The following is a 25620-nucleotide window of genomic DNA, read 5'->3' as shown; positions in this document are numbered from 1 at the left end:
ATTCCCAGTTTTTGCTAGCTTTGTTTGAAGGAACACATCGCCACCTGCCGTACCCGAATATGTTATACATGTGATCAACTTTTTTTTACTAGAGAGAGAGAAAGAGAGCGAGCGAGCGAGGCCCCGCCCGGCCGTACTGCGTGTTGGCGAGTAATGGAGCGCCTCCCTGTGTGTGTGTAGCTCGGAGCGACTTGGTCCTCCAGGTCGCATCAACACCCGGGATGTCGAGCGTAGAAACCGCGGCGGAGCACGAGCGGATCCTACGGGAGATCGAAAGCACCGACACCAACTGTATCGGGCCTACCCTCCGGTAAGACCGGGGAGAATAATCACTAACACTCGGGCTGTCAGCCGGTTTGTTACCAGACTGACAGAATGAGGCTAGCTGTTAGCCTAACAAGTTAGCTGCTCATTGCGGCTCCAAACTACAAGTGTTGTTCCAGCCATGCTAATGTCCCGCTAACAAAAATAATAATATTTACTTGTTGCCCCCAAGTACTGTTGTTGAGCGGTTACGTTTCACGATTTTGATGCGTGAGTGGAGCTGGTCTGTATCGTTGTGGTGAGAAGGCTGAAAGTTAAGTCAACTTCTCTATGAACTCCAGTGCACTGTGTTTGGAGTAACTCATCAGGGGAAGTAAAGCTAAAAGGCTGCAGTGGTTAGCAAAAACGGTCAAGCTTACTACTTGTTTCGGGAAGAGGGGATTTGTTTGACAGTGGACGTGAAATGAAACCAAACACTCTACGATAACTCCTAACCACTGACCGTTGTGTTCGTGACGTCACACAGGGTCCCCGTAGACCTCTTCGTGACGTCATGCAGCATCGCTCAGCTGATGGAATGTATGAGGCCCGCCGCATATAAGTCAATGCAAAGCACTTAAACACTTTGTGTGTGTGTGTGTGTGTGTGTGTGTGTGTGTGTGTGTGTGTGTGTGTGTGTGTGTGTGTGTGTGTGTGTGTGTGTGTCGTATCAACTCAAACCAAAACAACTTTTTGGCTGGTGTGTCGTTTTTAATTGATTTTAAACAGTAGTTGAAGAGTGAAGTCACGGTCTCGCAAGACAGCAAGACGATTCAGTGAGGGCCAAGATCCAAGTCATCATTATCAGTTCTAAACAGTTGTTGCATTGTGTAGTGGTAGCAGGAAGCATCTTCACACCAATTTCAATGTGCTGGTCTTGGATAGGAAACAAGAGGCTGTTTGTGTATGGATCGCTCTCTCGCTCTCTCTCTCTCCAGCTGTTGATCTTGATGTTGTTTATAAGACAGTGTGCGTGTGTGTGTGTGTGTGTGTGTGTGTGTGTGTGTGTGTGTGTGTGTGTGTGTGTGTGTGTGTGTGTGTGTGTGTGTGTGTGTGTGTGTGTGTGTGTGTGTGTAATTCAAGCATAAGTGTATATTGGTTCAATCCCCTACATCCGCAGACTACCTGTCGGCATCCCAGAGCAAGTTTACCATTACTTCTACCGGGTCCTCCTGTCTCTGTACTGTCCCACCTCTACCTTCTCCTCCAGGTGTACACTAACCCCACGCTTTCAGCTCAGCAACCTAGTTGTCTTGGGTCATTTTGTATGAGCGTCAATGAGGGATTTTGTATGTTAAAATGCCCTTGTGGTGGGTATTTTCCTATTGATTTGGTAAGTATTTTTGGTCAATCAAGAATTTTGGGTTGATTCTGGTGTTCGAGTCTGATTGAGGGCGATGCTTCAGACTCGAACACCAGAATCAACCAAAAATACTTGGATAAAGTGTGTATGAAATTATACAAATTATATTAATGATAAGAATCTGATTAGAATCAGGCTTTGCTTCAGTCCTCCACCCAGCTGCATCTCTCCTCCTTCAGCTCTTCAACTCTGGATTTAGTCTCAAGTATTTCCCTCCCTCACCCTGTCAGACATCCTCCTCACCCCCCTCACCCACACGTTCCTCACTCCCCTCCCCCTTTCCTCACCTCTCCCCCTCCTTACAGTGATGTCACCTCTCAGGTCTGTCACTTTCTAATGTGAATACTATTTATACCCTGGTCACCTGCTGCTGAGCCTACATGTCTGCCTGTCTTACTGTCTGCCTCCTTATCTATCTGCCTGCCTGCCTGTCTCTCTAATGGTTCTTTAGATAACTAGTAGTAGTTTCAAACCAAAGCAGTATGTTTTTATTTTTTCATCATGCCTGATAAGTTTTGTTGGGTGAATGTGGAGCGACCAACCTGTTAAGACAGGGTGTGTGTGTGTGTGTGTGTGTGTGTGTGTGTGTGTGTGTGTGTGTGTGTGTGTGTGTGTGTGTGTGTGTGTGTGTGTGTGTGTGTGTGTGTGTGTGTGTGTGTGTACGAAAGCGCGGACCATACACAGGGAACAGAGAGCTTCCCTGTCATTAATGCCTAGCCACACAAACACACTCCTCAGTCTGTGTGATGCGGTCCAAGACGTTATTTTGCCAGCTGTCATAAAGTGTGTGTGTGTGTGTGTCCAAAGCTAGCCTGATGACTCAGCAGGGTGTGTTCCACTGGCCTGTGTACTCCCTCCCTCTCTCTCTCTCTCCCTCTCTCTCTCACAAACAGCTTCCCTATGAGATGTTGAGATACTGAAACTTGTAGACTGAGGAATGACTTTTAGAGGTTACAGTAAAGTACTTACTGCTACTATGCGACTGGACTACTCCCCCCCCCCCATTTGTTTGGCATAATTGACTCCACCCGAACAAAAACCATGCAGGACAAATCAAATAAAGGTGGAGGTGCAGTAGAACCGCCCACACACTTCCTGATTGGATGAGCTGTAGAAGCTCTCTTCAGAGTTGTATTGTGAAATATTTAATTGCTAGAATTCCTCAGAAGTGATGATAGAGACGAATGCTGACAAGCAGCTCTCTCTGTTAGGGCGGGGTATCATGGCCAATTTCCTAAATTGATTCGATTTCGATTCATAAGGTTCTGACTTCTGAATCGATTAATCACGATTTGATTCGATTCAATCTGCTCTTAAATAATGAAAATGGCTCAACCGTGTCACAAAATACAAATGTACTTTATTTTTTCTCTTCATCTTAAACAACAGGTTTTAAGTGAAAACTTGTATATTGGACAGTTTAAACTTGAGCTGTAAACAAAACTGTCTCAAATCTCAAAAGTGCAATTTTGAAATTAGAAAGGAATTGCAAGTGAAAGTGTACTTGAACTACAACATTCCATTACTGCAAATTGCATGAAGGTATTGTTTATTAAAGTGCAAAAATAATAATAATGGTAACCAAACAAATTATTATTTTTTTTTTAAATTGATCTCATCATGCCCTATGAATCGATATTGCAAAATGTAAATGAAATCAATCCAAAATCTTTTTTTTTTACCAAGCCCTACTCTCTGTCTTTCTCTCTCTTCTCTCTATATATGTTTCTCTCTTTTTCTATTTTTCTCTCTCCCTCTCTTTCTATCTATCTCTTCTGCTCTCTTTCTCTCTTCGTCTCTATTTCTGTCTCTCTTTCTGTCTCTCTTCATCTCGTTCACACTCTCTTCCTCTCTTTTTCTCTCTCTTCGTCTCTATTTCTCTCTTCCTCTCGCTTGCTGTCTCGCATGCTCTCTATTTCTATCTCGCTTGCTCTTTATTTCTCTCTCTTCCTCTTTATTTCTATCTCTATCTCTCTTCCTCTCTATTTCTGTTTCTGCCTCTATATTTCTCTCTCTTCCTCTCTATTTCTCTCTCTTCCTCTATATTTCTCTCTCTTCCTCTCTTTCTCTCTCTTCCTCTCTATTTCTGTGTCTTTTCCTCTCTATTTCTCTACCTCTTCCTCTCTATTTCTCTGTCTCTTCCTCTCTATTTCTCTGTCTCTTCCTCTCTATTTCTCTGTCTCTTCCTCTCTATTTCTCTTTCTCTTCCTCTCTATTTCTCTCTTCAATTCAAAGGGCTTCGTTGTATTTCGCTGCAGCAACAAAACGTACTACGGATATAGAAGTGACATTCAAACACAAACATAAACTCCTCAAGGCATCCTTTTAATGTTTTGGCGTGTGCTTGTGTTCCTCTCTGCTTCTGTATTTATGTCTTTGTGTGTAAAGGAAGCTGTTCATGGCGTCAGTCTGGCGCTATTGTAAAGGTTGGTCATTTCTTTGTCAACAAGAGGAAGGCCATGTTCAGGTGTGTGTGTGTGTGTGTGTGTGTGTGTGTGTGTGTGTGTGTGTGTGTGTGTGTGTGTGTGTGTGTGTGTGTGTGTGTGTGTGTGTGTGTGTGTGTGTGTGTGTGTGTGTGTGTGTCATTGGAAAGACAAGCACACAGGAACACACACTCAATATTCCATAACAAATCAAACCCGCACCACTTATCTTCGATGTGTGTGTGTGTGTGTGTGGGTGAGGTCCGGCCTTCTCTAATGTGTCACCAGGGCACTGTGGTGTTATTCTCAGTGGTGGTTCACAGCAGTCTCTCTGTGTGTATCCAAGGGTTTCAACAGCAGAGTCTCCCTGCCAGCTGCAACACGTCCACCACAGAGCTCTTTGACATACCCGTCGTTATTAAAGTATTACTGGATTGCTCTCTCTCTTTGTCTCTCTCTGTTGAGCTAATATCAGACGTATCCCCTGTCTTGGTTCACTATCTTTCAACTTTTGCGTACGAGTAACAATAAGAGCAAGCCAGTGAGCAAAGAGTCCTTCGCCGAAGCAGCTCCCACTAGGAGACTGGTTGTATTTGGCAGTTCCCAGTACAACCATTAGAATAATGTTGTTGTACTGGCAAGCTCCCCTGTATAACCAGTAGAATACTGTGGTTATACATTGGGAAGCTCCCAGTATAAACAGTAGACGACTGTGGTGGTTGTACTGGGCAGCTTTGTTGTATACCTACCTGTCACTGCCACTAGTGGACTTGTGCTGTACCCACAGTTGTTTCATTTTTAAACCACAGTGACTTCCGATAGACATTTATGAGCAGGTAGGGATTAGAGGCATGTTTCTCTCTACAGAATAGACTGTAGTAGACATTTGGTTTCCAATCTCTCTCTAGGTCTATAATATAGTTATTATTCCCAGGTCAGTGTATACGTCTCTCTCTCTCGCTCTCTCTCTCTGACATAGTCTCTCTCTCTAACATTCTCTCTCTCTCTTTCTAACATAGTCTCTCTCCCCAGGTCAGTGTATAACATAGTCTCTCTCCCTCCTGGTCTATAACATAGTCTCTCTCCCTCCTGGTCTATAACATAGTCTCTCTCCCTCCTGGTCTATAACATAGTCTCTCTCCCTAGGTCAGTGTCTAACATAGTCTCTCTCTCCCCAGGTCAGTGTCTAACATAGTCTCTCTCCCTCCTGGTCTATAACATAGTCTCTCTCCCTCCTGGTCTATAACATAGTCTCTCTCCCCAGCTCAGTGTATAACATAGTCTCTCTCCCTCCTGGTCTATAACGTAGTCTCTCTCCCCAGCTCAGTGTATAACATAGTCTCTCTCCCCAGGTCAGTGTATAACATAGTCTCTCTCCCCAGGTCAGTGTATAACATAGTCTCTCTCCCTCCTGGTCTATAACATAGTCTCTCTCCCTCCTGGTGTATAACATAGTCTCTCTCCCTCCTGGTCTATAACATAGTCTCTCTCCCTCCTGGTCTATAACATATGCCGCTTTTCCACCGCACATGTAGCTCGACTCGACACGACTCGACACGGTAGCAGCACGGGTCGTTTTCCACCGCAAATAGTACCTCCTGGACGTGGGCGGCGGGGTCGGCTGCGCGAAAGGGTATTTTTGTACGCGACGCAAACAACACCTACGCAACCCACACATGGACAGAACCCACATAACAACAATGGAGGACATCGATAACATTACTATTATTAGCTGGCATGTTGAAGAAGTTGAAGAAGTGGAATATGTTGGCTGCGGCGCTGCTATGGCTGTTACCAGCATGGTTGCCATGTCGCTCTCGTGACTTCGTCACACTCTCTGGCCAATCAGTGGCCGGCCGTCTGCCGACGTCACCTTTTAGCATCGGCTCAGCCGCTTGGAACCTAGAGCGAGGCGGTACTAGAAAAAGCAGCCACTTCAGGTACCAGATACCATGTTTTCGCGGAGGAATCGCAAAAAATGTGAGTCGAGTCGTGTCGAGCTGGTACCATGCAGTGGAAAAGCGGCAAATAGTCTCTCTCCCCAGCTCAGTGTATAACATAGTCTCTCTCCCTCTTGGTCTATAACGTAGTCCCTCTCCCTCCTGGTCTATAACATAGTCTCTCTCCCTCCTGGTCTATAACATAGTCTCTCTCTCTCCCTCCTGGTCTATAACATAGTCTCTCTCCCCAGGTCAGTGTATAACATAGTCTCTCTCCCCAGGTCAGTGTGTAACATAGTCTCTCTCCCTCCTTGTCTATAACATAGTCTCTCTCCCTCCTTGTCTATAACATAGTCTCTCTCCCTCCTTGTCTATAACATAGTCTCTCTCCCCAGGTCAGTGTATAACATAGTCTCTCTCCCTCCTGGTCTATAACATAGTCTCTCTCCCTCCTTGTCTATAACATTGTCTCTCTCCCTCCTTGTCTATAACATAGTCTCTCTCCCCAGCTCAGTGTATAACATAGTCTCTCTCCCCAGGTCAGTGTATAACATAGTCTCTCTCCCCAGGTCAGTGTATAACATAGTCTCTCTCCCTCCTTGTCTATAACATAGTCTCTCTCCCTCCTGGTCTATAACATAGTCTCTCTCCCTCCTTGTCTATAACATAGTCTCTCTCCCCAGGTCAGTGTACGATGGAGAGGAGCATGGTGTGTTCATGGGGAAGCTGGACGGGAGGATCCGGAGCCATGACCGGGACATTGAGAGGATGTGTAACCACCACTTTCAGGGCTTTGTGGACTCCATCACTGAGCTGCTCAAAGTCCGTGGAGAGGCACACAAACTCAAGGTGAGGGAGGGGTGGGTGTGTGTGTGTGTGTGTAAGGGCCGCTTGAACAAATTTTGGGCATCAAATATTAATTCAATAATAAAAACAAATATCTCTATACTCTATACACATTTTAAACTTTCAAATATAAATGAACTATTCAAATAAATGTAGGCGATTCTCGCGCTTATCGCCTGGGCCTACTCGTATTTTATAACAGAATGTGCTTGTAATGCATGTTAAAAAACAATCAGCAGGGGAAGCAAATAATGCGGCATATTCCTATGATAATCGAGGAATAATAATACTCAACCTATACAGTCTAGTGAAGACGAGCTTAATGCTCAGTCCTTTCACAAACATGACCTATGTATTAAGAGGATTCAATTATACCAGAGTTTTACTTTTAGTTGAGTTTGGTTTAGTTTAATTCGACCAAATTGATTCACAGCATTGCATGCATACATACATACTAGAGCTGTCAAGCGATTAAAATATTTAATCGTGATTAATCGCATTAATGTCATAGTTAACTCTAATTAATCGCGATTAATCGCAAATTCTTTTTCTATGCTAAATATCCCTTGATTTTTTTGTCCCAGAATTCTTCTCATTTTAATTCTCTCATCAACATGGTGAAGTGCATCGGCTTGCCTTGTGCAAATGATTTTTTATTGATAACAACATTGCCATATACACTGATCAAAACAGGACGATACAAAAAAAGAGCCTATAGTGCAATTAAATGACTGCTTTGAACAAATGTCATTTGAACATAGCAGTCAGGCTACTGCTTCTTTGTTTTGAGCCAAAGAAAAAAAAATATATATATATATGTATATATTTTTTTTTATAAAATAATTGCGTTAATCGCGCGACAAAAAATTTAACGCCGTTAAATTTGGTTTGCGTTAACGCCGTTAATAACGCGTTTAACTGACAGCTCTAATACATACACAAGTTAAAAACACACACTCTCCATCACCACGGTCTGGTGTAATGTGTGTATGAAGATAAAAGTGTCTTCATACACTCTTATTATTTAAACGTCCACCTCTTCATCATCTCCATGTCAAAGGTCCCCCTCTAAAAAACCGCCAAGATGTGTGTTTTTAATAAAACATTCAAATCTGGTCCATTCTTAGACTGGCTGATCCTCCCATGATGCATCTGGGTGGACACTCCCACTTGGGATGTCACTTTTATAGGTCAACATTAAAATAGATTGTTATGGCTTATTGACATCACTAACCAGAACACAGGTTGAATCTATCACTCCTGCTCCAATGTTCTCAAATCCATACCCCACCTCCAGAGTCAGGTGACAGAGACAGACCGACGCCTCCAGCAAGATGGGAAAGGGGTGAGTTGATTGGCTAATGGATGTTGCTATTAAACCAATCAGGTGACCAAAATGAACAAAATGAAGCAACCTACATGTCTCTCTCTCTCTGTCTCTCTGTCTCTGTCTGTACATCACTGTTTCTATTCAGCTGATGGCTTCTATGGAGGAACTAAGACAATGTCGTATACAGCAGAAAAACATTGCTAGCACCATTGACAAGCTACAAATGTGTCTACCTGGTAATAGCCACCAACATACACGCACCGCACACATATTTAAATGCACACGCAATGTTACTGTCACACTCATACAGAAACTTATTTGTTCATTTTCCAGTTCTGGAGATGTACAGCAAACTACAGGAGCAGATGGAGGCCAAAAGGTGTGTGTGTGTGTGTGTGTGTTTTGATGAAGGATGAATAATAACTTGGTGGAGGTCATACAGTATTCAGTTTGACCACTAGGGGGAGCCAAAGCACTATGAGTTCTTGTAGTTCAGTGACTTGAACTTGGTAGGAACTAGAGGTCTTCTTAGGTCTACCCGAGCCGGCCTGGGACCAGCACAGATTAGGGTCCACATCTTATTATCATCAACTGGGACGGGTCGGTTCCCATTCTAGTGCCTGCCCCTGGTCTGGCTACAATTATTGTAATATCAGATTGGATCAGTTACTACTTACATGATGATGACGCTGACCATTGGGATCAGATAACAAGTGCGGGAAATAAGGGGACGATTCCAAAATAGCACAAATTACGTGAAGAAAGCGTTGAGCAGCGCCAGTGAGTGGAGTCAGAGTGGAGGAAAGGCCCACGCTACAGATAAAGGGTATTACGTGTGGCAGATGTTGATGCTGGGCACGCACCAGACCACTTAACAAATTTAAAAAACAGGAGAGACCACACACCTGACAAGAGATAAAGTTACTAATAATATTTAACAGCACACCATAGACAAACCAATGACTAAATTGGGGACCAAAAGTGCTTATAAGTCTTGCATATCAGGTGACCGGAGAGGGTCCCCGAACCACAGGTTGGGAACCACTGTCTTTCTTATTGGGTTTACTCTCATTACGTGTGTGTGTGTGTGTGTGTGTGTGTGTGTGTGTGTGTGTGTGTGTGTGTGTGTGTGTGTGTGTGTGTGTGTGTGTGTGTGTGTGTGTGTGTGTGTGTGTGTGTGTGTGTGTCAGGTACTACCCAGCCCTGAGGACCCTGGGCCAGCTGGAGCAGACCTGTCTGCCCAGAGCCGGACAGTACCGGTTCTGTGGTCTGATGGCCGACAGCACCCCCCTACTCCGCTCCCAAATCAGAGACACGGCCATGACCCACCTCCGAGACTTCCTCGAGAGTATCCGCAAGCACTCTGACAGGCTGGGGGAGACCGCCATAAAACAGGTAATACACACAAACACTCACACACACTCACACTCTCACACACCCACACACACACACATACAACACACACATACACACTGTGTTTTGGTGTAGTTTTCCTGCCGGCCTCTAGGTGTCAGCAGAACCACTCAGTCTCTAACCAACAGTAGCCTTCACTAAAATGACTGGGACCACTTCGACTGGGATCTCAAATCTTAAAACTCTGCTTTACGTCTGACTTCCCTCCTCTGTCTGTTGCTCTACCAATCCTCCCCTCTCTCCCTCCCTCTCTTCCTCCAAAATAAGGATTCTCTGAACAGCATCCCAGATGTAAAAATACGAGAGAGAGAGAGAGAGAGAGAGAGAGAGAGAGAGAGAGAGAGAGAGAGAGAGAGAGAGAGAGAGAGAGAGAGAGAGAGAGAGAGAGAGAGAGAGAGAGAGAGAGAGAGAGAGAGAGAGAGAGAGAGAGAGAGAGAGAGAGAGAGAGAGAGAGAATTAAGTCTGAGAGGAAAGGAGGACTTACAATGGCCCCATTGTCTGCTGCCCAATGGAGGGAGGGATACTGGAGGAGGGATGGAATGGTAAGAGGATAAATGTGGAGGGAGAGAGAGATCGATGGAGGGAGAGATTGACAGAATCAGATATCGAAACAGAGGGAGAGATGGAGGGATAGAGATGGAGTGAGAGAGAGGAAGGTGGAGGGTAAGAGGCAGAGCGGCAGGCAGAGCGCGGCAGGAAATACATTCATCATATGTATCAAGAGTTGTGACAGGGAGGAGAGGTGTTGTCATGGTGAGAGGAGATGTATATCTTTGTAGAGGACTCTCTCTCTCTCAATCTCTGTTTTCATCTCTCCCTCTGTCACTTTTTTTAGTCCTTCTGTTTTCCTGTGATTCTCTCTTAATCCCCTCCCTGTGGTTCCAGTAGGACGGACACACACACACACACACACACACACACACACATACACACACACACACACACACACACACACACACACACACACACACACGTATGCAGAGGCCCATATGCACATATATGAGAACGCCCGTACACACTGGCGCACACTCTCTAATCGGAAACAGATTGCTTCGTCTGTGAAGTGGAATAAGATTGATTACCTATATCTAGTTACTGAACACACACAGACATACGCACACACACACGCTCACACACACGCACGCACACACACACACACACACACACACACACACACACACACACACACACATACGCACACACACACACACACAGGGTGAGAGTGGCTGAAGAGTCCATGCTGGGTTAGTGTATTGAACCATCACAAGACAAACCAAAATAGAGTGTGCGTGTGCGTGCGCGTGTCCGCGCTGCCAGAAGGTGAGCCATGCCAGTTCCAGGTCTACTGTAGTTGTCGTCCCTCGATTTTTCTTGACTAACTCTACTACAATTATAAATGTAGAAAACGGTACAATATTTTACAGTTTTAAATGACAATGAAGTGTCTTTACAACACATTTTCATCAAATTAACCTAGCGCGGGTTTTTCGTTCACTCATTGTCATTCATCAATTGTGTTAATGCCTAACAATAAAACACTGCAAACGAATATAATTAAAATATGTATTTGTAATGTCTGGTTTACGACGAGCAGGCATGTAGACGGGAAGGTTTTTTTCATTTGGATAATCTTGGAATGAGGACTTTCTCCTTTGAATTGTTATAATTTGAAATGTTTTCTAAATGTTTAATTATTGAAATATTGGTTCCATAACCTAAACTACTACTATGACTTAAGTAATACAAGGTCAACTTATCTTAAAACTAAAAGCTGATTTAATTGAGATCAAAGGTGTTGACTTTGAGGGGGCGGGTTGGACACGGGGCTAATTAGCATGAAGCCAGCTGCATTTCAGCCATGTTGCTGTGCATCGCACGTTGCGGTTACATACCCGGACCGTCAATTGGCTTTTTTTTTATCTCTTTCTGTCTGTCTCTGCCTCTTTCTCTCTCGCTCTCACTCACTTTCTCCGTCTCCCTCTCCATCCTCTCTCGGCCCATCCCGCTCTCACTTTTTCAAAACCCTACACTTGTCCCAAAAGTTCCTTCTAAATCCCTCCCCTCACCCCTCTTTTCTCCCGCTCCATGATGACGCACAGTCGTCCTCTTGAAAACCACTTCCCTCCCGCTCTGATCCCGCTCCCCCTGGGGAAACAAAGCCCCCCGAGACAAAAGGTTCCTACCCGTCGCCCAAGTAAACAGTGAAGTGCACCCACAATGCAACACAACGCCTTTGACAATTAACGCATCCCACACCTCTTATTCCTCTCTCGCCGTCACCGACGCACTGCCTCTCACCCACTCCGACACAGGTTTGACGTGGGGTGACGGAGGTAGTGACGTAGGTGGCCGTGGGAGCCCATTCGGGGCCGTGCGGATCGACCTCATGTTTTCCTCCTTTCTTCTCTTTATGAACTATTCTGGGTACGCAGTGGGGTTCATTTGAATCGCCAACATACGTGGTTCGCCCTCCAACCTTTTTCCCCTGTTGCCCCTTTCTATTCTACTCCTCCTCTCTCCCCGTTCAGGTGGCTGAAGCAGACTCAGGTGTTTTCTAAGGAGAAAAGTATTTTGTCCCTCCTCCCTCTTACAGACTCCTAACAATCCCACTGACTGGTTTCACAGAGGTATGCGTCAGTGTGTGTGTGTGTAGTTTTATGTTGTTGTCTGTTCCCATGGCAGTTATCTGTTTGAACCGAGGAAGCTTCCCCTCATTTAGAGAGTGTGTGTGTGTTTTTGTGTGTGTGTGTGCATGTGTGCGTGTGCGCATGTGTGCCTGTGTGTATATCAGTCAGCATGGAAACGCAAAACAATGCCATCTTTGATCTGATGCCCAACGCACACAAACAGACGCGAACAAACCCAGCGGTTTTCCTCATTAAGTAGGTGTGTGTGTGTGTGTGTGTGTGTGTGTGTGTGTGTGTGCGTGTGCGTGTGTGGAGACGGTGTGCTTAGGAGTCGGGGTCGCCGTGTCTCCCGTGGATCCGTTTGACCCGGGCATTGCTCTGGTCCGACCAGGACACAGACGGGTCTAAAATACCTTGTATCCTCGCTTTGTTCAAACAGGCCCGGACGTGAGGGGGTGAGGGGCTGGTATTACCGGCAATACACCCTCCTATATATATTTATTTATATATATATATATTCCACCCATTTTTCCAAAATGCTTTTTAAATGCCTCACATAGGGGGAAGTTCACTTTGGGGGTTCAGCAGCTAATTTCACCGTTGTTAAATTCAAGCCATGGATATGTCCTTAGCCAGTTAGCGTGAAACTTGTCTTTGAACTACAATAAGTTTACCGTTACCTGTCTGAGGAACCCGAGGGCTTAATGTTGTTACGGTTGACATGAATGGCGCAGCCACGAGCGGTTTATCCACGCAGGTTCCACTTCAGGTGATGTTGCGTTAGATTTAAGTTTCAGTCCGCGGTCTGTGTTTGCATTCCTTCAAGTTCACATAATTGAAAGCAGTCAGGGTTTCCCACAGGAAGATGTTTAGTGGAGGGGGAGATGCCTCTGAGGAAGAGGCAAGCAGTGGACCAGCAGTAGGGCTGTACCCTAAAATTGTAATGGTTGAATTATCGTTCAAAGTAGACTCTCGCAATCAAACAATCGTGGGTTGGAAGCATCATGCGTTATAATAGCACATGACAGAATTCAGGAGTGGTCTAAAAGCTAAGTCTGATACAACACAGTGAACTGGGAAACAGATATTCTAACATTTCACTCTCTTATCCCGGAGTGAAATTGCCATTTATAACAAAGATGATGACATTTCTCTGAATGTGTGTTTTTATTTCCTGCATTAGAAGCGCTATATTGGCGAGAATTTAATAAATAATATACAGACTGAAATTCTGGCCCTTTATATATACCATCTTGGTTATTCTAACCTATGTCTATCTGTCTGTCTCTCTGTTTTATGTCTGTCCGTCAGGCCCAGGTGCAGCGATCATTGGACAGCTCCACCTCCGTACATCCCAGGGCCCTGATTGGCCGACGCATCAGGAAGGAGTTGTCGTTAGGGGCGGGGACCGAGAGTAACGGACAGGGGGGCAGTCCACTGTCGGAGCAGGACTCTGGGATCCTGGACGTAGAAGATGATGAGGAGGAGGAGGAAGAGGAGGTGAGGAGGTCAACACCCAAAGTGGTCGCACTTTGTTTTCCTATGCAGATCATCCTGTAAATGATATTCAATTGGTTCATAATTAGTTTAGCATCTCAAAAAACATCTTCTTGTCGCTTTGATCTCCCTAATCAGAGAGAACCCAGATATGGTTGAAAATCAGTTTGAGAACAACCAATCAGTGATGAGCTTGGGATGTGTACACAACATCTCACCGATTGGTCCACCGCCAGAACACCATGCTCTCTGAAGAAGACCTGACCCCCAGAGTGTCCTGCTCCCTGATTGGTCCACTATCAATGCGGCCTGCTCACTGATTGGTCCACCATAATAGCACCTGCTCCCTGATTGGTCCACTATCAATGGGGCCTGCTCACTGATTAGTTCAATATAAGAGCATCCTGCACCTTGATTGGTCCACCATAATAGCGTCCTGCTCCCTGATTAGTCGGCCATAATAGCATCCTACTCTCTGATTGGTCCGCCATAATAGCATCCTGCTTCCTGATTAGTCCGACATAATAGAATTGTGCTCCCTGATTGGTCCACCATAAAAGCATCCTGCTCCCTGATTGGTCCAGCATGAAGAATCATGCAACCTGCACAAGAGTGCGGCGTCTCCATCAGTGCCTGGCATGGCCGGCCGGGCGCCAAGGTCGTTAGGGGCGTTAAAGTGGCGACGCATTGTGCTGCTCTGCCCCGAGCAGAACTCCCTTGTTTTGATGTTTGTTGTTGCAGGAAACACCAACGCCAGATCACACACTCTTAGAGCAGTCACACAGGACGCCGTGGTCCCATTGGCCCGTCCACTTCCTGAGAACTCTGCCCAGCCCGCTCCTCTGGAAGTCACCTTGGCCCCCAACAAAGGCCTCACCCCCCCCGGTTGCCAAGGTTACGACCTTGTTGGCGGCGATGCCAGCCAGAGAACCACCCTGAGACACACACATGCACACACACACACACACACACACCGACGTATGACCGGGGGTTGCTCTCTGCGGCGCATCCCATGGGCGTTGATCATTGTTGTGGAACGCGCGTGTGTGCGTACAAGCGTTCACATGTTCGGTGTTTGGGATCAAAGCTGGCATTGTGTTTGTTTCAAATGATTTTAACAGGGCACACATTCCAACAGGGCAGGATGTGTGTGTGTGTGTGTGTGTGTGTGTGTGTGTGTGTGTGTGTGTGTGTGTGTGTGTGTGTGTGTGTGTGTGTGTGTGTGTGTGTGTGTGTGTGTGTGTGTGTGTGTGTGTGTGTGTGTGTGTGTTCGTTCCAAGGATTGGAAGTTTCTGGTAACAATGTACCAGACCAATAAGACTGCAATTTACAGGCTAGTAATGCGATGCATAAACGATATACTATATATAATGTGTTTGGCGCTCCCTGCGTTTAGCCTTTGAGGCTTTTGAGACTCAAAGAAGGAAAGACTTTAACGGTGCTAAAGGACTAACTGATAAAGTACAGGCTGCTGCTGTGATAAAGGAAGGACACTGATGCTGCTCGCTCAACGCCCTGATTACCTCCTCGCCGCCGGAGGGCTCAGCGCGGCGGTGTGAAGGGCCGGGCCTTTTCAAATGCGGCTGCTGCTGCTGCCGCCAAAAGTTTCAACACGGGGAAAGCTGAGCAGTAGGGCAAGATCTGTGCGCGTTCATGTGGGCGGCAACCGCTTCGTGGTCAACAGCCGCTTTTGGAACCGCCTCCCCTCTGCCGCCCTTCCCTCATTGAGATGTATGGAGGCCGCGAGTTGCCGCGCGGCGGTGTGAAACCAGCTTAGCTGTGATAAAGGCTTAGGACGGACATAGAACAGACTGGGATCAAGGTCAGGCTAGCCTTGTGCATACTGTAGCTGATATAAAATTGGCTGTGATGAATGACAAGCTGACGAATAATGATAGACTATCTGCGTAAAAACAGACGGTTGTTGGAATCAAGGACGGAGTGTTGCTGGGACCAGCTGTGATAATGGACAGACTGTAGCTGTGATAAAGGACCAGCTGTGATAATGGACAGACTGTAGTCGTGATCAAGTGCAGACTAGCTGCAATACTGTTCAGACCAACTGTGATGTAAGACAGACTTTCAAAGTGAAAAGGGACAGACGGTTTGGGATGATAGAAAATGTATTTATTTCAGTGCTTTTGATGGTTTATGCCTGTCTGCCTGTTTGTCTGCCTGTCTACCTGTGGATCTTACTGTCTACCTTTCGGTCTGTCTGTCCTTTAGATACCAGGTGCTCAGGACTTGGTGGACTTCTCTCCGGTGTATCGCTGTCTTCACATCTACACGGTCCTGGTGAGTTCTACTGTATTGTACTCTAATGTAATGTAATGCTATGTTATGCTTCACCCTGAAACTACCCTCCCCTACCCTCATAACCTTTCACCAAGACCCCTCCCCCCATCCCGCCGTTGGTCACCTCTACCCTCACACTCGCCCCCCCTGCCTCCATGCTGGTGCAACTCCCCCGGTCCATCCAGCGGGCCGGGATCAACAAGAGTCGGATGATTCTGAGTCTGATGGAACCCGATGGAAGTTTATAACGACCAGGCAGATGTGGAAAACGTGTGCGCTGTAATGATATCTTGCCGGGGTGGAGAGAGAGAGAGAGAGAGAGAGAGAGAGAGAGAGAGAGAGAGAGAGGGATGGATGGACTGTAACCGTACAAGGCAGAGGAGGGGAAGAGAGTGAAAAGTCAACAGGTTTTACATAACATAAGAAGGAGTTTGGTGCTGTAAGAGGACGCCTTGAATCTGGCTTCTCTCCCACCAGATTGACACAGAGAGGTGTGTGTGTGTGTGTGCTCGTGCACCCAACTGGCTGGGGTTGTGACCAGGTTAACTCTGTCCCAGGGGGGAGTGTGTGTGTGTGTGTGTGTGTGTGTGTGTGTGTGTGTGTGTGTGTGTGTGTGTGTGTGTGTGTGTGTGTGTGTGTGTGTGTGTGTGTGTGTGTGTGTGTGTGTGTGTGTCGGGGCTCTCCTAGGGGACAGGAAGTGCATGAACCCTGACAGGAAGGAGAAAGTGAGTGTGTGGGGGGAGGGGGGGGGAGGGGGAGGTTAGAGAGAGGTTACGATAGACCCAGCAGTCACTCCCATTGCATTCTCACAGAAGTACTAATAGTAGCGCAGTAGAACTAGTAATAGTACCTGTATAGTCCTGACTACTACTTCTTCCACATGTATAAAGTGCTCCAGTCTGGTTTATTTTCCCATTTAGTGTTCTTGTAGGAACATCAAGAATGTATTAGTCATGCATGCACACTCTCGTTTCAACACACACACACACACACACACAGACACAGACACACACACACAAATATGCACGCACACTACACACACACAACATGCACGCACTCGCAGCATTTATTTATACAGTAAACTTGGATGTTCAATCCATTCTGCAATCAAGACCTGCTTTCTCTTGTGCTCTTTCTCTCCTCTCCCTCTTCATCCCTCTCTCCCTCACTCTCTTTTCATCCCTCCTCTTTTCCTCTCTCGCCTCTCTCTCCTTCCTCCATCTCTCCTCTCTTCTTCCTCTTTTCATCCCTCTCTCCTCTCTCATTCTCTTTTCGTCCCCAACTTCTTTACTCCCTCCTCCTCCTCCTCCATATTTACAGTGTATTCACTGAGCCGTGGAGAGTGGCAGCAGGCTTAAACAATCATCCTTTGTTACACCAACTCACTCACGCACATACACACACACACACACACACACGTGCGCCGTGGCCGCGTGGCGCGCTGGCGGGGTTGTGATGAATGTAAACATGGGCATTGGGCCCAGGGTTTCCAGACTGGCTGGTGGAGCCGCGGAGGCTGTGAGTGATGGATGATGCGGAGATCGCTTAGCTGCTCTGATGGAGCCAGGGATTCCTTCACTAGCCGGGCAGAGGACAGCCATCAATCAGGCTTCTCTCTCTCTCTCTCTCTCTCTCCTTTTATTTTTGTCTTTCGGTCTTTCACTCTGTTTCGCTCACTCATTCCCTTTTTTCTTTTTCGGCTTTTTCTCTTTCGTCCCTTTCTCCTTTCTTTCTGTCCTGCGCTAGTCTGTCGTTGTTTTTTCGTCCTCCCTTTCGTTCTTGGATTCTGTCTGCTGCGTAAGCAGCGACTACTGGTCAGATTCCAGGAAAAAGTATCCTGCATCAGACCAGAAGGTGCGGCTCCGAGTCTCCAAGAGTCACCGCTTCAGTGACATCTGGGGATCTTTATAATGTGCAGAGGATGTGTCATACAACTGGACTGATGTATGGGAACCTCGTCCTCTCATCTGTCCTAAACTAACCATAAAACGTAGCAGGCGAGATAAGGCGGTGCCGTCTGTTGCCCTGATGTACGGTTTTACAGTTTGGGGAGTAACGGGGAAAGGCTTAGTTATGGTTCCACGTTGACGCAACGCAAGGGGGTTTACAGACTCATTAGGTCCTCGCTGACCCTCCTTGCGTCCACCGCAAGGGCTTGACGTGCGCCTCCCAAACATTGTAACCATGCGTCCAGGCGACGCAGCTGCATGGGCTGTGATTGGTCCTCCCACTAAAACCCGACGCAGAACCGAAACAGGTTCACGACTGCGTCGAAGCGTCTGCTTGGTCAGTGTGTTGTCGCGTTGGAACCATAAATGAGACTTAAGCTTGCGTCGCGTACGGCAACGGCCTCTTTTGGCTCTCTTGTGACGTAGAGACCCAAGGCTGCTGTTGAGGTATATCTTGGCCTTAACCTTAACACTGTTTTAGCCTGGCAACGTCAGGAGGTGGGGGTCGCTGACTGAGCCATGATCTCACACCGCCTCTGGTGGCTTATCTCTGGACAGGCTACACACTTTAGACGCTGGTCTGGAGGACTGATAGGCCAGGCCCTCTGACACACACACACACACACACACACATTGTGTGGAGATATAAGAGGACTCTGTTATTTCAAGTCAAAGGGTAGGAAATAGGTTTTGTGTGTGTGTGTGTGTGTGTGTGTGTGTGTGTGTGTGTGTGTGTGTGTGTGTGTGTGTGTGTGTGTGTGTGTGTGTGTGTGTGTGTGTGTGTGTGTGTGTGTGTGTGTGTGTGTGTGTCCACATTGAAAGTCAGTAGAGCAAGGCCAGCCACAACTGCACAGCAAACCACAGTAGACCATCAAAGAGTTGATAATAGACCTGAACTCTCTACCTCTCTCTCTCTCTCCCTCTCCGTCACCCTCCCTCCCTCTCTCTTCCTCTCTACACTCCATCATGTCCATCCCATGATCCCAGCCTATTTGTGTCTCCTCTCTTCTCCCAGTCTGTGGCTGAGACCCCAGTCTCGGTCCTAACAGCCCATTATGATGTCCTTCACCAGGCCGGCTGGGCTGGGTCCGTGCCGGGTGGTTCTCCAGGACTGGGTGGTTCTAGTCTAGGGCAGGGTGTTGGTTAGCAGTCTGTTACTGGAGGGTCCTGAAGGCCCTGAGGTGTGGGGAGCGAGCGAGACAAGGAGGACGTGCGGGACAGGTTGTTGGCGATGTGGCCGAGCACTTTGTCCATCCCTCCCCCCCCATCAGTCCATCCATCCGTCCGTCCATCCGTCTCTCCATCCCTTCATTGACCCAGGAGTTACTGGAGGTACCAGTTCACCACACTGGTGTATGCGTTCCATTCTTGCCCAAGTCTGTGGGTCACAGGTTCTAACCAGTAGGTTGTGGTTTTATTACCAGTGGTGCGTGTTTGTGTGTAACCAGCAGTGTGTGTATGTTTTAGCCAGGTGTGTGTGTGTGTGTCTTTGTATGCGTACGTTGCATCCAGTGGTGTGTGGATACAACAGTGTGTGTGTGTGTGTGTGTGTGTTCTAACCACCAATGTGTGTGTGTGTGTTGTAGGGTTTGCGTGACGTCTTTGAGAACTACTACAGGAAGCAGAGGAGGAAACAGGCGCGGCTCGCCCTCCAACCACAGTCTAACATGGTACGACCCTCCCTCACTCTGTACTGGGCACCCGTGTGACGACGCACAGCTAAAACCTACTAAAGCATGGCCGAGACGTTTGGTTTAGTGTTTGGTTCTCCTTGAGCACCTCTTACCTGTCACTCCTTGAACAATAAACCCATTGAGAGATGTTCTGTTGCTCTCTCCCCTTCATCATTCTCTGTCCATCTGCCTGTCTCTCTGTTTGTAAATCTGTCTCTCTTTATTTTTGCTGTATGTATATCCGTCTGTCGGTCTCTGTGTGTCTGTCTCTACATCTCTCTGGCTCTATATCTGTCTGTCTGTCTCTGTATGTCCGTCCATCTGTCTTTTCTTTCTCGGGACAGCATGAAACACTGGAGGGATACCGCTGCTACTTCAATCAAATAGTGGGGTAAGAACCAATATCCATCTACCGGTCTGCCTGTCACATCTCTGCCCCGTACACAAGTCTGCCTGTCTGTCTATGGATGAGACCCTGTTGATCCACGAGTGTGTAAGGCAGGTCCCTCTGTGCAGGTTCTTTGTGGTGGAGGACCACATCCTCCACACCACTCAGGGACTGGTCAACACGGCCTATGTGGACGAGCTGTGGGAGCTGGCCCTGTCCAAGACCATCGCAGCCCTCAGAACACACTCTGTGAGAGCAACCACACCCACGTAGAACACGCACGCGCACCCACACCCACAAAGACGCACATAGAACACACACGCACGCACACCCACAAAGACACACATAGAACACACACGCACATAGAACACGCAGGCACATGCACAAAGACACATAGAACAAACACGCACATAGAACATATTCACACACACACACACACACACACACACACACACACACACACACACACACACACACACACACACACACACAGACACACACAGAACACACACACACATATAGAACACACACCGACACATATAGAACACACACACACACACACACACACACACAGATATGTATATATATAGATAGATAGACCACACACACATAGAGCACATGCACACATGGAACACACACGCATATACACACACTAACTGTGTTGGTGTCTCTCCAGTCCTACTGTGACGACCCCGACCTGGTACTGGACCTGAAGAACCTCATAGTCCTGTTTGCTGATACACTGCAGGTAGGTGTGTGTGTGAGGGAGTGACACTGATATTGGCTGTGGTGGTCAGGCGGGGGCCGTGTCCAGCCAGGTTAAACCTCCCAACAGTAAACATCCTGCAGCACCAACATGTTACATCATACGTAGGGGGAGATACACTGGGGGCTGTCCTGCAGAGACCACTAGTCTGTCCAGTCAGGTGGTGAGTTGAAGGTAGGTGGATAGGAGGATGATTTCCTCCTGGGATTTAGTGTTCCCGAGCAACTTTCTCATGTTTTCCTCTTCTCTCCTGTCTCCTCATTCATGCGTATGTCTCTCTCTCTGTCTCTCTGTCTCTCTGTCTCTCTGTCTCTCTGTCTGTTTGTCTCTTTCTCCCTCTGTATGTCTCTTGTTCCCTTGCGTCTCTCTCTCTCCCTGTGTGTCTCTCTCTCTCTCTCTCTCTCGATGTGTGTCTCTCTCTCTCTCCCTGCGTGTCTCTCTCTCTCTCTCCCTGTGTGTCTCTCTCTCTCTCCCTGTGTGTCTCTCTCTCCATGTGTTTGTCTCTCTCTCTCTCCCTGTGTGTCTCTATGTCTCTCGCCCAGGGCTATGGGTTCCCAGTGTCCCAGCTGTTTGAGCTGATGTTGGAGATGAGAGATCAGTATGGAGAGATCCTACTGAAGAAGTGGACACAAACCTTCAGGTACACACACACACACACACACACACACACACACACACACACACACACACACACACACACACACACACACACACACACACACACACACACACACACACACACACACACACACACACACACACACACACACACACTTAAACGATAGTCATGTCAGCGTGCCTGTTTCTCACTGGGGTCATGTGGAAAGGTCACGATTTTGTGTGTGTGTATGCACTCAGACTGACCTTGCCCCTTACATAGTTTAAAGGGACGTGGTTGGTTTATGGGTGTGACAAACAACACACACACACACACACAGAAACACACACACACACACATGGTGGGTTTGTGGGAAAAATGTTGGTTTTTGAAGTTTTATGAGCAGCTAGAGAGAGGAAGTGTTTAAACCAGACCAGAGCACTCCCAACACCGCTCAAAGAGTATGTGTGTGTGTGTGTCTTGCGTGCCAATCGAAGTCCATTGTTTTACCACCGCTTCTGTCCAAGGATTCCAGTGGGAATCCGCCACACACACACACACACACACACACACACACACACACACACACACACACACACACACACACACACACACACACACACACACACACACACACACACACACACACACACACACACACACACACACAGAGATCTGAGCGCAGGCCTTAGGAATGTGATGTTGTGTGTAAGGCAGAGAGAGGGAGACCGACCTGTATGGAACGTTTGAACATGAGGTGTGAGATTTCCAACAGAGGGGGGTCCAACCACAGGCACTAGAATGACCCCCTACTGTGTGTGTGACCTCCAGTAACTCTGATGTGGCCAAGGCTTGAAAACAAAAATAATATGTTCTCCCTCGGTCCTCTCTTCTTTTTCCTGTTCCCTTCTCTTTCTTCTTCTCCTTGCCCTCCTTCTTCTCTTCCTCCTCTCTCCTTGTCTTTACTCCTCTCCTCCTTTCTCTCACCTCCTCTTCTCTCTCCTCTCCTCTCTCCTCCTGTGGTGTTTCTCCTCTTCTCTCCTCTTCACTCTCCTCCTCACCCGCTCTCCCTCCGCTTCTCTCTATCCTCTACCCACTCTCCTTTCCCCTCTCTCCTCTCCTCCCCCCTCTCTCCTTTTATCCTTTCCTCTCCTCCCTCCTTCTTTCCCTCCCTCTTTTTCCTTCTCTCTCTCCTTTCTCTCTCCTTCCTCTCTCCTCTCCCTTCATTCCTCCATTCTCTCCTTCTTTCTCTCCCTCTTTTCCCTCTCCCTCTCCTTCCTCTCTCCTCCCCCTTCATTCCTCTCCTCCCTCCTTCTTTCTCTCCCTCTCTCTCCCTTCTCTCCTTCTTTCTTCTCCTCCTCTCTGCAGGCAGATCCTGGACCAGGACAACTACAGTCCAATCCCCGTAGCAACGGAACAGGAGTATAAAAACTACACTTCCCAGTTTCCCTTGCAGGACCCGGAGCTGGACAAGGTACCCAGCCCTCCGCGTCATAGCACAAACACAACCCTGCACAAACCTTTAGTTCATATCAAAGACAAAACTATAACCAACCCTTTATTTCAAATCACACTCACACAACTATGCTCAACCCATTAGTTCAAAACACACACACACACACACGCACACAAGCACACAAGCACAAGCACACAATTCTACTGTCTATAGAGGGATTGATGGAGAGGGAAGGAGGGATGGGAGAACTGTTGGATTGGATAAAGAGGGATGGATGGAGAGATGATGGAGGGATAAGGGATGAGCGAGGGCTGGTTGATTGGTTGGACTGGCATGGACAGGAGTTCAGACCAAACCTTCCACTTCATATCCACACGACACCTCTCCAGGGTCCGGGTGGAGGCCTGGGTGGTGCAGATAGTGGCGGTTGATGGGTGGAGGTGGGGATGGATGGATAGAAGGGCTCGCTACACGGCTGTCTCACTACTCACCACAGTATCCTGACCTTTGTTTTTCCATGCTTGGGTTCCCAGGCTGCGTTCCCCAAGAAGCTGCCGTTCTCCGAGCTGGTTCCCAGGGTCTACTGCCAGATCAAAGAGTTCATCTACGCCTGTCTCAAGTACTCTGAGGACCTGCACCTCAGGTATATACGCACGCATGCACAGGCACGCCCGCACGCACGCACGCAAGCACACAGACACACACACACACTGTAGTGATCAGGACGGTCCACCAATAGTACTTCACGTGATTCAGAGCTATTCTCTCAACTTGTTCGTACAGAAAGTGCATTTTGGTTCACAGCAGTTGGACTTAAAACCTCTCTCACTGGTGTTAAGTTGTTTTCATGAAATCATGGAGAACACACACACACACACACACACACACACACACACACACACACACACACACACACACACATACACACATGTATCTGGTTGTAGCTGTGGTTGAGAAGTATGCTGATCCAATATTCACACTTGAGACCCTGATGGTGTGTGTGTGTGTGTGTGTTATTCTCTGAGGAGTGGGGGATGTATCAGTTTGTATTAATGTTGATACCTAAGAGCCCTCGGAAAATAAGATACCCTTGCACACACACACACACACACACACACACACACACACACACACGCGCGCACACACGTCCGGATGCAGACTGGACAGCGGTGGGTTCAGGCTATTGATACGGCTGACCTCTGATCAGAGGTCAGAGGTCAGCAGAATAGGCGGAAGTGTTTGCGTGTGTGTTTTAAAGTTGAGGGTGTCCAATTGCACATGCTTCCTGGCAGTGTAACTGCTGATTGTGTTGCCATGGCGATGGTTGTCGCGGTGATGAGGAGCAGGACACCGCGTGAGGTCAGTAACGGATAACGGATGGCGAGAGAGGAGCGCTTTCCACATCCGTATGCACTTCTACGACTAGCCTGGAAAAGACACACACACGCACACGCACGCACGCACGCACGCACGCACGCACACACACACACACACACAGTCTCTCTCTAAGGTCACACAATAAGGCCTTAGACAGTTGTTGTATAATTGTGAATATGGAGCCCAAGAAATGCTTCCCTGTAGAAATACTGGAACGTTAGGAATTCCATATTTTATACCCCACACAGACGTGTATGTGTGTGTGTGTGTGTGTGTGTGTGTGTCTGTGTGTGTGTGTGCGTGCGCTAAGGTTCCAAGGACAATTTGCTGATTTAGTTGGAATGTGTTTTGTACCCACAGGGCTCTGGAATTACACACGCACACTGCTCCAGATCGTTACTTTAAAAGCTGGAATAAGAAAGTGATCTGTGATTTCTTTCCCATCCTTTGCAAATTATGTTGACCCCCTCAGACTATGTGTGTGTCTACATATTATGTAGACCCCCTCAGACTTTGTGTGTGTGTGTATGTCTCCATATTGTGTGGAACCCATGTGCTGTTTGCATGTGTGTGTGTGTGTCCTTGAGAGATTGAGTTCTCGCAGTTTTTATCATTGTTTCCATGGTACCTCTCGGACCAAAATATGCTTTATGTGTGTGTATCTCTACAGACAGAGGTACATTATATGATATAATGTGGTGTGTTGGAGTCCCAGAGAAAGGACCAAGTTCCTTACTTTAGGTCGGGTTGGAGTCCCGACTTGGGTACCAGAGAGACTGTTGATCTGATCTTAAATACATTGCACTTTCTAATCGGCTTTTTTAACTTTGCCTTTATTTTCAATCTATTTTACAAATTTTTTGCATGTGTTTTCTTTTACTCATCTATTATTTTATTGTATGACAATGTTTGTCATATGTTTATATGTGAAGCACTTTGAGTCAGCCTCGTGTATGAAAAGTGCTATATAAATAAAGTTGCCTTGCCTTGCTTGCTTGTGAGTAGCTCTACAGAGGTACATTATATGATATATTATGATGTGTGTTTGTGTGTACCTCTGCAAAGGTACATAATGTAATAATATGTTGTGTGTGTGTGTGTGTGTTGCTCTACAGTGGTACACTATATAATTATATGTTGTGTGTGTTTGTGTGCGTGTAGTTCTACAGAGGTAGATGACATGATACGCAAGTCCACCAACCTGTTGCTGACGCGGACACTCAGCCACTGTCTTCAGAACGCCATCAAGAAGAGGAATGTTGGCCTGCCAGAGGTGTGTGTGTGTGTCTGTGTGTGTGTGTGTGTGTGTTTGTTCTTTTAGGAGCACCTTTTAAGTTGGACAAAACACAGTCGCGACTGTGTTTTGTCCAACTTAA

At 47.1% G+C, this 25620-nt stretch overlaps 1 protein-coding gene across 4 annotated transcripts in view; it reads left to right on the top strand.

Moving 5' to 3' along the window:
• The first annotated feature begins 122 nt into the window (after positions 1 to 122).
• The window catches only part of exoc6b (exocyst complex component 6B), a 47045-nt gene continuing 21547 nt past the window's right edge, over positions 123 to 25620 (top strand). For 2 of the 4 annotated variants that reach the window (XM_030337654.1, XM_030337653.1), the window contains exons 1-16: positions 123 to 310; positions 6713 to 6878; positions 8173 to 8220; positions 8351 to 8441; positions 8539 to 8584; positions 9396 to 9600; positions 13557 to 13745; positions 15969 to 16037; positions 19573 to 19656; positions 20004 to 20050; positions 20176 to 20296; positions 20724 to 20795; positions 21356 to 21453; positions 22780 to 22885; positions 23401 to 23510; positions 25406 to 25517. In XM_030337654.1, coding sequence (XP_030193514.1) covers positions 222 to 310; positions 6713 to 6878; positions 8173 to 8220; positions 8351 to 8441; positions 8539 to 8584; positions 9396 to 9600; positions 13557 to 13745; positions 15969 to 16037; positions 19573 to 19656; positions 20004 to 20050; positions 20176 to 20296; positions 20724 to 20795; positions 21356 to 21453; positions 22780 to 22885; positions 23401 to 23510; positions 25406 to 25517 — 1653 coding nt within the window. In that variant the 5' untranslated portion in view covers positions 123 to 221. The remainder of the gene's footprint in view (positions 311 to 6712; positions 6879 to 8172; positions 8221 to 8350; positions 8442 to 8538; positions 8585 to 9395; positions 9601 to 13556; positions 13746 to 15968; positions 16038 to 19572; positions 19657 to 20003; positions 20051 to 20175; positions 20297 to 20723; positions 20796 to 21355; positions 21454 to 22779; positions 22886 to 23400; positions 23511 to 25405; positions 25518 to 25620) is intronic. The other 2 variants (XM_030337656.1, XM_030337655.1) reach the window with 1 other exon arrangement.

The sequence above is a fragment of the Gadus morhua genome, chromosome 17 (genome assembly GCF_902167405.1).
Source record: "Gadus morhua chromosome 17, gadMor3.0, whole genome shotgun sequence".
NCBI lineage: Eukaryota > Metazoa > Chordata > Actinopteri > Gadiformes > Gadidae > Gadus > Gadus morhua.
The sequence above is the reverse complement of the archived record's forward strand: the minus strand, read 5'-3'. Positions and strand labels throughout refer to the sequence as shown.